Below are 12069 nucleotides of genomic sequence, written 5' to 3' on the forward strand. Positions count from 1 at the left end.
ATGGAGGCGCGTGAGGAGGACGTGAATGTGGAGCGTGCGGCGCGCAATCTCCTGTGGCGCTGGTTAGTATGTTCTGCCACGGTGCAGGCGTGCGCAAGAGTGGCAGGGTGAAAGAAACGGAGAAGAGGGAGGAGGGGAGGTGGCAGCGAGGAGGTGCGGCGGTGAGCGAGAATGACGACGGAGAGCGAGGCCAAAAAGGAGCGCACCGCGCGTGTGCCCGTCGGAGACATCGAGAAAGACATCGAGGTAGGCAGGTGTCGAAGGTGGATGAGGGGAGGCTACAGGAGGCTGTACGTCGTTCGAAGCGAGCCCCATCCCTTCCAGCAATCTCTTCGACACACTGCCCCCCCCTCTCTTCCTCCTCAAAAAAAAAACGAGCTATGCACAAGATCATTCAGTAGCAGTGCTATGCGCTATGCATCCGCGAGAGAACAACGCGAGAGGCGGCAGCGCCAACGGCATATACACATACAAAAGGAGTGGCACACGCATATGTCCACTGATGAAGCGGTGACACGCAAAAGACAACTCCTTCCTGTGTCGCACGAGCGTGGACGCATCCTACCGTGACGCAGGGAGGACTTACCCCTCAAGTTCTCGCCAGAGGTCTAGCAGATGTTGCTGGAACTGTTGAACGACGGACTCCTGAAAGTCATCGATGCCACTGCCGAGCAAGTCAATGGCGTCCGTGTCTGTCCGTTCGTGTTTTGCGGTGCTCAGTTGTCGAAGCTGCACCTTGAACTGCTGTGCGGCCTCTTTCTTGGCGACTACAATCCTTCTGCGAAATAGGGCCGCTTGCTGCGGCGTGGGCGCACCATCAGTTCCATACGCTTTCTGCTGATTCTGCTGGCGAAGGAACGCGTGCACGACGCCCCGAAGCTGCAGGTCCAACTGATGCGTGTGAGATTCGACAGTCTCGGCGGTCCGTCGGAGACGCGTGGCCTCATCCATCTGCTCGTCGTCGCGTAGCCGCTGAAGCCGAGAGCGGGCGATGTTCTGGCACTGCTTTTGGCACGCGTCCCACGCCTCAGGCCGCTGTAGCGCTACGTCAAAGAAACACGCTGCCGTTTCTGACATTGCGGCTGGACAAATCTCATCCGCCTCACCACCTTGCGTGGCATGCACGAGCAGCCCCCACGGCTGGGTCGTCGCAGTCCACTGCCACCCATTCCAGTGGCATGGCGCCCACGCCGCATGGTCCACAGGGTCAGCGGTCGCGTAGCAGTGATCGAACAAGGCATCCATAGAGCAGATTACCGGCGGTGGCACCCACGCAGATGCGCGCGCCTGCTCTTTGCCGGACCCTTCTCGAGGATTACCACGTTGTGCATTGCGTGCGAGGCACACGGCCAGCGGCGTGGCGAAGCGGAGCTCGAAAAGTACAATGAGGGGCTGCCGTGACTGCACCGCGGCTGCCGGGTCTTCGTGCGGCGACTGGAGAGAATACTCTTCTCGTTCCAGGGTGCGGCACATCTGATAATAGCGCTCTCGCATGCTCCGGTAGTGCATGTTGTCCTCCACAAAGATCATGGGGACGACCGCGTTCTCCGTCGCGTCGCCGTTGACGGTGCCCTCAATACACGTGCGCAGCGCTGACTGGGTCAGTTCCAGCAGCCGCCTCGTGGCTTGCCTCCAAAGTCGCGGGCTAAACTTACGCTCCCCTGCTGAGGCAGCTGTGTCTTTTTCGTGCACCGTTGCCGCGTCGAGATCTGCGAGCACCTTGTCGAGTTCCAGCACAGAGCATATGCGACCGTGGCAGCGCCCACCGAAGATCGGCACTTCTCCCGAGATGGAATCGCGTTGGAGGACGTGGCGCTGCGCAGCGACAAGAAAAGTGGACTTTCCGGCAGCTGGGATTCCGGTGACCAAGAAAAGGAGCGCTGACGGGCGCGGCGACAACGGAGATGATGGAGCCTGCGCCATACGTGCGCACGCAGAGACACACGCACGCACGAACAGAAGGCTAAGAAAGACACCAGCGCGATGCTGTCCGTGCCGCCACCAAGGCACCCAAAGCCCCCCCCCCCCGAAAAAAAAAAACACCAACAAAACACCCCTACTTCAGCACGGACACAGGCACACAGACAATGCAGCGCCCTGCACAACGGCGGGAGGAAGGGCCTCAGAGACACGCGAGAGCGGGAGAGGGCAGTCAGTGGAGCGAAGGTGTTGACAAGGGCAAGGGGTGCAAGTCACGCGACCGGCACGCAGAAGAAAGAGCGCGTGCGTGTGGGAGGGACCGCAGGCGAACAAAAAAAAAGACAAAAAGAGAGAGGGAGGAGAATCATTCACATTCGCACATCACACACACACACTCTTTCCCCAAATCCCGTTGGCGGAGATAAGCAAGAAGGCGAGGAGTCGGGTGGGTGGGGTGTGCTATGAGCGATTGTGTGCCACGTGGCAGCTGACAGAGGAGCACTCAGCGTCGTGTGGCGATGCCGCGTTCACACGGAACGGCGATTGAGGCGCGCTCAAGAGCCACACCCGACCGCGTAGAATCAAACACACCTCCAAGGATGCGAAGCTCTTTTACTTGTACGTCAGCCGCCTTGGGCTTCTAGCAAAGAATCTGGCAACACACTCACGCACGCATCACGGAATGGCAAGCAGATATTCCACCGACACAACAAACGCCTCCTTTCTATTTTCGAGCTGAGCGACGCCTGCTGCGCGGGCGCTGTAACGACGTGCTACGACCGCATGCGCCGGCAGGTAAAGAGGATGCTGATGCGCGCGGCGCGCAGGTGGCGCGCATGAATCTCTGCTTCTGTTTCGCTAAGACCGTTAAGTCTGATACGCCGCTCTCCTTCGAGGTTTGCGCCGCTGTCTGCCTGGCTGAGCGCGTGCTGCTCCTGCTCTCGACTCAGTCGATCTGTCAACTGTGCAAGGTACACACGCAGATTCACGTCTGTCAATCGATCTTGCACCTGGAAGATTCGCGAAGCGTCTGAAAAGGAAATCAACTCGGACTTTCCTCTCGCGTGCCTATTCGCAGCAGAGGTCCCCTCATCTGCGCCGCCCTCCCCCTGCGAGGCAGCGGCGTGTGGGCCTCGAAGATCGATCCACACTCCCTTGTTGTCTCGGATCTTGGAGAAGGTTAGCAGACGCTGCGCAGTCACCTCGGTGGTCTCTTGCACCGGGAGCGAGTTGACATGGCCTATTCGCATCACAACGGAAATAGCAACCAGCTCTCGCCAGATAGAGTACCAAACGGACGGCGCAATCCACCGCTGATACTGCTTCAGCAGCCCACACGCCAGCTCCATCTGACTTACCCATCGCATACGGAAAGCTTGGCTACCGGAAGCCGACGAATCCTTGTAGAGAACGGTTGCCAGGAACTTCATCGCTAGGAAGACTTCCCTTATGGCAAGGTTGCACCGCAGAATCATCTCCTCCTTTGTCGTTGTCGGCCCCCAGTAGGTCGGCGAGCGTGCAGACGGCCCCGATTCCGCGAGCACCTGCTCGCAGTACTCTAACTCCGCCTCCGTCCCAACCATGCTCGACTCTTCCATCGCTTGCGCGCTCATGGATATCACAAAGTGCCGCTTGACATACGTATGCATGACTCTCAGATACTTGTCGAGGGGCGCACTCTGCAGAAAAGTCGAGGCGACGGCGCACGAAATCTGCCACATAAGTACCGCGCACACGAGGTGTCGCAGCTCTAGTTCACTCTCGGACAACCGCCTCTTCTCTTTCTGCGCTGTGAACTCGGAATCCTCGTACTCCAAACGGCTCAAAGCCAAGCGGCTCACCATGATCAAAAGCTGGTGCGCCACATCACGGCTTGCGCGTGAGTGCGCAAAACGCTCGGCGAGGGCACGATAGACGTACAACGTCGTGCTCAAGATGGACTCACGCTTTTTCCACGATAGGAACGCGATCTGGTCCTCTCTAGCGCACGCATCCAGCGCGGCTGCCGCCACAGTAAGGCACGACTCGTCGTTGATGGATAGGATGCAAATGTGGTGCAGGAGGTGCATCAGCTTCGGAAGCAACGAGCTGCGCAGTTTTTTCTCAGCTTTGTAGCGCTCCGTGTCGGATGGCGACTCCTGCAACGCCATTAGCGAAGCTTCACGAATCGTATCGACCGTCTTCTCCATCAAGTCAAAAATGTTCGGCAATTCGTCCAGCGTCATGTTGGCTGTGAGCGCGAACGACAATGCGGAGTCGAAGGCTCGCACAACGACCAACTTTCTGTGAAAGCCGAAGGAGAGTCCAGATTCGACGCCCGCGAGCCGCCGCTGATGATGACGAGGTGGAAGTATCCGCTGCGCAACTCCCAAGCAGGACAGAGCCACCTTCCGCGCGCTCTCATCTGCGTCACGGAACGGCGGCGCGTCTTCTGCTACCGCGCTCGATTTCAGCATGTTTTTGTGGCCTACATACCAGCGATGAAGCATGGCGATGTTGCGGTTCACAGTGGTCGGCAGCACACGGTGGTCACCTATTGAGTCCATGAAAATGGCAAAGTCTGACATGAAAGCTGCAGCGATGCAGGCGACATCAGCGCGTGCCGCCGCGCTCATGTCTTTTCGCTGTGTAAGTGCCAATAGCAACTTCATGGTAACCCAGCTCAGCTGAAGGCTCTTGTACTCCCCCATGGCACCATCCACGATCACCGTTTCAGTTGTTGTGTCAGACGACAGTCCTCCAGCTACGCCTGCTGCCTGCGACTTCCACTGGGAGCTTCGGATGACGGACGAAACGTTCCGCAGCTGCACACCGACAATGCGCTGCATACGACGTGCGGAGCGCAACGACAGTTCCACCAGCTCACTTGATGCACCGTGGCAGCTCGCTCTTTGCTCGTGCAGCTGTAGGCAGTACACGATCGCGCACTCCACAACGTGCATACGCAGGATGAGCTCATCAAATTGAGGGCCCTCCAACGCTACTGCGGCACCGCATTGTTGGTCTGGCAAATTTGTCCTCGCGAAGCCGCTGCCGCGCTTCTCGGGGACAGGCGTGGCCGGTGCGACAGCTGCGGAGGAGCAGGCGGACGATGGCTCCGTAAAGAACTTCTCCAGCGCTCGCAAAAGGGAATGCGTGGTCTTGCCTGTGGTGGTCCTTGCCTCGTCCGCCCCTGCCAACTCGGCTGTGACGTCGTTTTCGTCCGCTACGTCTTCCGACTCCTCGCCGACGTGGCTTACGTTCACGTTATCGGCACGAGTCACGACGGAAAGCATTTGTCGGATGCGATACTTCGCATCGAGAGTTCGCAGCGAAGGGGTCGTGTCTGCCTCAAGTGCTCTGAGGTACTCTCGCATTAGAGGCTCCGTGCACTCTAGCGCGGCGCTGAAGAGGTCGTGGTTGAAGCGCAGCTCACACAAACCGGTGGAGTAATGCGCGAGCAACATGAGGCGTCTTTTCGTGTCCATGTATTCAAACAGTGACACATCTCGCTCAGCCTTGCCGCTTCTTTTAATTTCGTCTCTGCGTCGCTCCTCGGCAATGCGCAACGCGGCGCGCATTGCCGTGTAAGCTGTTGGCGCCCATGCCTTTTCCCGGCCTGTCACGATTGAGATGATGAAGAGCCACTCGAACGGGGAAAGTTCTCGCACAGCCAGGATCTTCTCTGTGTGACGTAGCAGGCTCAGGTTTGACAGAGCACCGCGCAGCGCCGTACAGGCGTAGGCGGAGTACACTGTTTCGCGGTTCACTGGTGGCGAAAAGTCGAGCAGCTGCACATTCTGAGCCATTTGAGCAGCAACTCGCATTCTGTCGAATTTCACCGAGAAATCAAGCAGCTTCGGAACTAGCATCGATAACTCCGCGGGTGTCACCGTATTTGCCGTGGACTCGTTGTACATGACTTTCAGCGCGACGCCATACTCATACTTTGCAGCTTCTCTGTCTGTGCGGGCAGCAAGGACGTCAACATAGTCACCGGGCAGCCCTTCGTCCGCTGGTGGAAGTCGCCGAGCAATTTCATCGATGATCTCCGCGAAGTCTAATGTGGCGCCCTTGGGAACAAGGGCCTGGAGCCACCGCGGCAGTCCTGCCAAGCACGCCTCCACCTCTGCGTTTTGTTCGAGAACCCACTTCGGTATACGACTCGCTAACTTTCGCCTCATCAACTTTTCGGCCTCCTCGTCAGCGATTCGAGTGGCGCCAACCGTGATGACCGAAAGAATCAGGTTAATCGTCGGCACCGTCGCGTATGGGCGCGGAAGCAGGTGCAAAATGACGGCGGTGAAGAGCGCATTTACTTGTGGTGAGCGACCGCGCACTGGAATGCTAAAGAGCGCAAACCGGCTCAGGATGGAGGCGCAGCCTGTGTGCACTCTCGGTGGCGCGAGCTGCAGGAAGAGAAGTATGCAGGGTATTTGTGCCGCCAGAGATACCCTATGCGCTTCAGGGATTCGGTCCAGGTGCGTCACATCGTTGCTCGCCACGATCTCTTCCGCCTGCGCTTCTCGTGCTTTGTGCGTTTTTTCGCTTTCCCAGCAAAAAGAAAACCGTGCCAACATGCTGTGGGTCGTGCGGGTCAGATCTCGTAGAAGCGAATCGGGAAGTTGGCCGAGGCCACGATCTGTGCGAGGGCCCATCCGCTTCAGGAGGGCCATTACCGCCGTATTATAGCGCACCATGATGCTCTCTTTGCCCCTCCTCTGAGGGGTAGCGCACGTGGTGGCAAAAGCCACCGTCGAGTACGACCGCCGTCTGCACAGCGTCACCCTTTTCCGCGAACCAGGGTCAGAATATGGGAAGAAAAAAGGGAAAGGCGCCTAACACCCCATTAGTGTACGGCGTGCCTGCCGATACGGATGCCGCGCACAATTGCGCGTGATGACGACTTCCCTGTGCAACGAAGACAGAGGAGGCGACCACAAAACGCATAAGAGCCACAGCAAGAGAAAAGAGAGCGTTACCGGAAGAAGAAAAACAAAACAAAAAAAAAGAGCAACGGCGCTCACCTCGTGGTGGTGAAGTAAGGTCTAAGCGTTGTAGACACACGTCGCACTTCTCAATCCGCTTCCGACGACGCGAGATGCAGCGAAGCACCAACGGGAGTAGCACTGTGCCCGACAATATAGACACAGAGACACACACACACACACACGCAGAGAAAAGGGAAGGCAGTGGATGATTAAAGGAGGAGCCTAGCACGCGGGCGGCCATGGAGCACCTTTCCTCCATCCGCTGGACGTGTGGTAAGAGCAGAAGAGCGGGCAGGGTTGGGTGGGGGAGGGGGGGGGTACAGAGCAAGTGCACTGCGGTTGGTGCGCTCCCGATGGCTGAGCAGCACACGCGCAAGAGCACGTACTCGCTCCATCTTATCCGCCGTGGCACAGAGGTGCCCCTTGACGGCCAAGTACGTCCAAGGGCCCTGCTGTGTCTCGCAATCAATGTCTTTTTTTTGCGATAGGTCGTGGTAGTGATGGTGTTGATGGTGAGGGGCTAACGTGATGTGTGCTGCCCATGTAAGCGGCACGCCTTCACTGCCGCATGACAGCTTCTATAAGCGCAATGTCCTTCGGGATAGTGGCTGTCAAGACGATGCTCGAGTACGGGTACCAGTCCGAGACTGCTGCGTGTGGCACTGGTGGCCCGTTTGAGTACGCTGGATTCGGAACAAATGTCTGCTGCTGTATGGCGCACACGTCCGTTTCCACGGAAGCCTTCGCCTTTGGTAACCCTTCTATAGCCACGCGCTGGGCAAACAGGAAGCGCAACACATTTTGCGTAGCGGCAGTCATGCATCCCCCCCATACTGTGGGCACATGCGCGCCGCACACAGACACTAGCAGGGAGGGCATCAACCCTGCGTCTCCGCTGCCGTGGTAGCGATGAAAGGCAGCGAGGGCGTGCTGGAGGTAGTCCCCACGGCTCCACGGACAGCGCACCAGAGGCTCTCCACCCTTGCATACATCGACGTCCTCGCCATCGGGGGAAGGCAAGACGAGAACGTCGTCTTCGATTTGCACGCCAACGCCACCGTGAAACGCGATCGGTAAGTGCGCCCTCTCGAGGCCGAAGAGGGCCGCTCTTTGTGCGCTCGGCACGTAGACGCCAGGCTCAACAGTGTGCATCATGCCCCCTTGCAGGATGCGCGGAGTCGGCCGCTGCCGCTGCGCGACCTCTTCCTTTGCCGCTGCCGTTGGGAGTGGCCGCGAAACGCTACTTAGCTCCTCATGGATGTCGAGGCCAAAGAAATGGCCGAACAAGTGAGCACAGAAGCAGGAGCGCACCAGGGCAAGCGGTACCTGCTGCTCCGGCGACGAGGTTGCAGTAGCCGACACGTGGGGGCACGGGCTTGGCGTGGCTGACGAGGATGCTGCACGACGCACATCGACCCCAAGCAAGCAAAGCAACGCCCGCGTTTCGTCGATGTGCATCCGAGCCATGTCACGGACCGAAGCCCCAGGCTTCATGCACCGGAGCAGCTTGCGCTGAATCTGGAGCAATCCCTCGTACAGCGGCACGTACGAGGAGGGAAAGCGTGAACTGCCTATCGGCAGTGTCCGCGCGCAGTCCGTGGGGACGCCGTCCACCTCCACACCGGCGTCCACGCGCACAACGTCACCCGGTGCGGCCACACCGTCGTTGTCGGTGAAGTGGATTTCGCTGCCGCGCACGCCGCTTGCCACGACGGGGATGTACGCGCATCGTACCTGGGCAGCTGGCCCGGCGTGCGCGCTAATGTCGCACACGGCACGCTGAAACGCACAGTGCAGCGCGTGCTCCGACAGTGTCGCGGGGGCGCGGTACATGAGCTGCAGAAAAGCATCCTCTGTTGCGCGGGCACTGCGAAGGTGCTGCCGTAGCTGTGATGGGCCTTTGAACTGCCGGTACAGCCACGCGTATGCATCACTGCGACGAACGGGCAGGCAGAGCTGCATCGTGGCATCCGGCTCGCTGTCAGCGCTTGCGGATGCGGTGGCGACGGCAGCCGGAGAATCACGTCCTCGTAGGGGGCAGGGCACGCGGCCTCGCTTAGGTAGCGCATTGGCGGTGCTGGGCACAAGACCAGGGGTGTGACCCGCAACTGCCGAGTAGCGGAAGGCGACTACGCTGCAGGTCGGCTGCTGCCCTGGTGCTGCTGCGGTTGCAAGAGGGAGTGGACGTGGCAGGTGCACCACAAAGGGCATCGCGCTCAACGTGGAGAAGAAAGCCTCAAGTGGATGGCGAAAGACAGAGGTGCTGTCGGCTACATCCCGCGCTTTTGCGAGCCGCATCGATGCCGCTGGCTGGCGAAGGCGGTAGCCTCTTCCATCCCAGCGTAGCTGTTGCGGATACGCCGCGAACACTCTCGGCAGGACGCCCAGCGCAAGAAGCCTCCCTGCCTGCACCCCTTCTCCTCCTCCTCCTCCTCCCGACAACGTTGATAGCTCGACGCCGCTGTGCTCTGCCCATTCCTTTACCTGCTGCTGTGCCATGTCTGTGATAAGCCGGCGAACCGCCGCGCAGACGGTGCCCACTTCGTTCGTCGTGACCACGTTCTCGTGCGTGCAAGGCGATAGCATACCACCATCAGCATCCGCGCAGAGAAGACGTTTGTACTGACTGAGCGGCACCGCCTCAGATCCCCACACCAGCGTCGCTGTGTCTGTCGTGACGGGCGGCACACAGAGGAGGGTTTGCGTGGGGATGCCCTTCATGCCCTTGGCAAAGGCCGCGATGGTGATCCGTACATCCTCGGTGATCGCCGACGAAGGCGGGGCGAGCTGACGCCGCATCGGGACGCGCATGCCAAACAGGTGGTACCACAAGGAGTCTTGACGATGCGGCCACAGGATATCGTGGCTGTATAGCGATTCATCGGCGGCGGGAAGAAGAACAATCGAATTATCTGGGAGGCACTCCAGGAACCGCCTGCGCCGGTCCGCGTACTCCTGCGCGCTCACTTCTTCAGCTACTGCGGCTGAGCCACCGACCCAGCGCGTCGAGCCCAACGTGAGCGGCACACTATGCCTTTGCGCTGGTGCGGTACGCCATGCTCGACGAAGTCGACGAAGCATGTGGGCTGCGATCGTTTTTCGAAAACACTCCACCTCCAGACAGATGCGTCCGCGTCGTTGCTGAGGGAGAGGGCGGGTGGGAGGGGAAGCGTGGCTCGTCCTTCGACTGTCGTGCCGCACGGCCAACAGAAGGAGGGCCACGCGGTGTACGGCCGGGGCGACAGACGAAGCAGAGCGCGTCCCCAACCACGACACAACAAAAGGACCAAGAGGAGAGCCGCGGGTCAGAGAAAATGTGAGAGAGGCGAGAAGCGTCTGATGTGATGTCTGTACTGCACCACGCGCGCAGAAGCCGAGTGCGACTCAAACGAACAAAAAAAATACACCAAAGAGCCGAACGGTGCCGTTCCGACTTCGTCATCTTGTGCGGTGCCTAAGATGAACGGCAGTCGTTGCGTTTTTCGCGTCGTCCGTCGACGCTTTAGCGCAGCATTTTTCTGCTTCGCCAATTTTTCCTGTACATGCCTCCATGCGAGAGGGGGCCGGGTAGGACGGGAGACGCACCGCACATACACCGCTAGTTGCTTTTCCACAGCGACGTCCCTCCCGACAAAGCAAAAAAAAAATATCGAAACAACGACCTGCACAAAGGACGGGGGGGGGGGGAAATCTCGGAGACAAGGCGACCGAGAGAAAACGAAAGAAGACAGCGAATCACGGTAACGCGCTCAACTGCTGCCGCGACGTTCTTGTGGAGCGCCAGGAGGCGCCTCAACGGTAAGTGTCTCGACATCAAGGACGCTAGCCGCGCCCAGCCATACTAGAATTCACGCCGATTTTGCCCCTCCTCCGATTCGACCCCGCAATCATGGGCCCTATGTAGTGATCGGTTTCTCTTGTTGTTTTGCGTTTGTGTGCGTGTGTGTGTGTGTGAGGGATGGGGGGGGGGAGGAAAAGGGGACTTATGCAATTTTCTGCTTTACAAAGTACCGCTTCAGATACTTCTCCGACCACAAGGTGAGCCCCACGGCGATGGCGATGTTCAGCAGCACACTAAAGACGCAAACGCAAAAGGCGGAGTTGACCGTCTTGTCGAAGAAGTACCGCCGCGTCTGGTACATGCGGAGCTCGTCCACGGTTGTCTCTACGGACAAGTTCAACATGCGCAGGCGGTCGGCGTAGTCGGCCATCTCTGGCGGCTTGTCCACCACGAAGGCCCCGTCCTCTACCTTGGGCGGCTCGACGATGTCGTTGGCCGCGCTGAAGGACATCTCGAAGCGCATGGCGGGCTTCTTGAGGGGAAGCAGAAAGCACATCTTATAGATGCCGGTCTTCTCGGCGTAGAAGAGTATCTGCGAGATGTCGCCGAAGGTGTCGATGGTTTCTGATAAAGGGATCTCCGGCCCGCGCTTGAGCGGCTCGCTACTGGGGCCGTACAGCTTTGTAGTAATGCCAGCCAGGCGCGGATCGATGCAGCGGTGATGAAATGTCACCGGCACTGGGTCACTCTGCGGATCGCGGTAGGCGTGGTAGTCAGCGCAGAACTCCTTTCCTGGCAGCAGCTTCGCGTACACGCCAGCGTGCACGGAGGTGGCCGCGACGACGCGTGCGCACAGCGCGCAGAGCAGGCACACAGTCACCAGCACCAGGACACGCGATGCGGCCATCATTACAGACGTGAGCGCGCGTGTCGGATTAGGAGCGTCCGCGCAAAACGCGTGGTAGACCCTATCGCCTTTGCGAAATGCTTAAGTGCAAAACCGCTGGTCGACGTCGGTGTGCCGGAAAAGGGAGCGTGTATCAGGGCCGTTTTGCCTCCCGTCAAATATCCTCAACGATGAAGAGCGATGACAGCGCGCACGGCGTCGTGAGCAGTGAATCTTCGAACTGTGATGGGGAAAGGTGGTGACGGCTTGTGTGCGCGTAAGTTGACGAGCAACAGCAAAAAGCAAGAAAAGGTGCGCACACATACATGTGTATATGCACGTATGCATACAAAAGAGACATGGTGGATTCGAATAGGTAGCGGGAGATGGCTGCGGCGCGGAGTCACTGCAGCGCTTGCCAAGCACAGTGCGACCAGGTGGAACAAGAAAGCACAGGAGGACAGAGAATAAGAGAGGGCGGCAAGCCGCCGTATCCACCACGGAGGGATTCA

The 12069-nt window shown here is 59.0% G+C and overlaps 4 protein-coding genes across 4 annotated transcripts; all 4 read right to left on the bottom strand.

Moving 5' to 3' along the window:
* Positions 1-582: 582 nt before the first annotated feature.
* On the bottom strand, positions 583-1923 carry LINJ_36_5780 (conserved hypothetical protein; the record flags this gene model as incomplete). The annotated part of the gene is made up of 1 exon (XM_001469900.1): positions 583-1923. One exon carries the CDS (start codon positions 1921-1923, stop codon positions 583-585), a length of 1341 nt encoding a protein of 446 aa, XP_001469937.1.
* A 770-nt stretch (positions 1924-2693) lies between these two features.
* LINJ_36_5790 (conserved hypothetical protein) lies at positions 2694-6599 on the bottom strand (the record flags this gene model as incomplete). Its single annotated transcript, XM_001469901.1, has 1 exon — positions 2694-6599. One exon carries the CDS (start codon positions 6597-6599, stop codon positions 2694-2696), a length of 3906 nt encoding a protein of 1301 aa, XP_001469938.1.
* An 849-nt stretch (positions 6600-7448) lies between these two features.
* LINJ_36_5800 (metallo-peptidase, Clan MG, Family M24) lies at positions 7449-9971 on the bottom strand (the record flags this gene model as incomplete). The annotated part of the gene is made up of 1 exon (XM_001469902.1): positions 7449-9971. One exon carries the CDS (start codon positions 9969-9971, stop codon positions 7449-7451), a length of 2523 nt encoding a protein of 840 aa, XP_001469939.1.
* A 902-nt stretch (positions 9972-10873) lies between these two features.
* On the bottom strand, positions 10874-11581 carry LINJ_36_5810 (conserved hypothetical protein; the record flags this gene model as incomplete). The annotated part of the gene is made up of 1 exon (XM_001469903.1): positions 10874-11581. One exon carries the CDS (start codon positions 11579-11581, stop codon positions 10874-10876), a length of 708 nt encoding a protein of 235 aa, XP_001469940.1.
* Positions 11582-12069: the final 488 nt, after the last annotated feature.

This window comes from Leishmania infantum, chromosome 36 (assembly GCF_000002875.2).
Source record: "Leishmania infantum JPCM5 genome chromosome 36".
Taxonomy (NCBI): domain Eukaryota; phylum Euglenozoa; class Kinetoplastea; order Trypanosomatida; family Trypanosomatidae; genus Leishmania; species Leishmania infantum.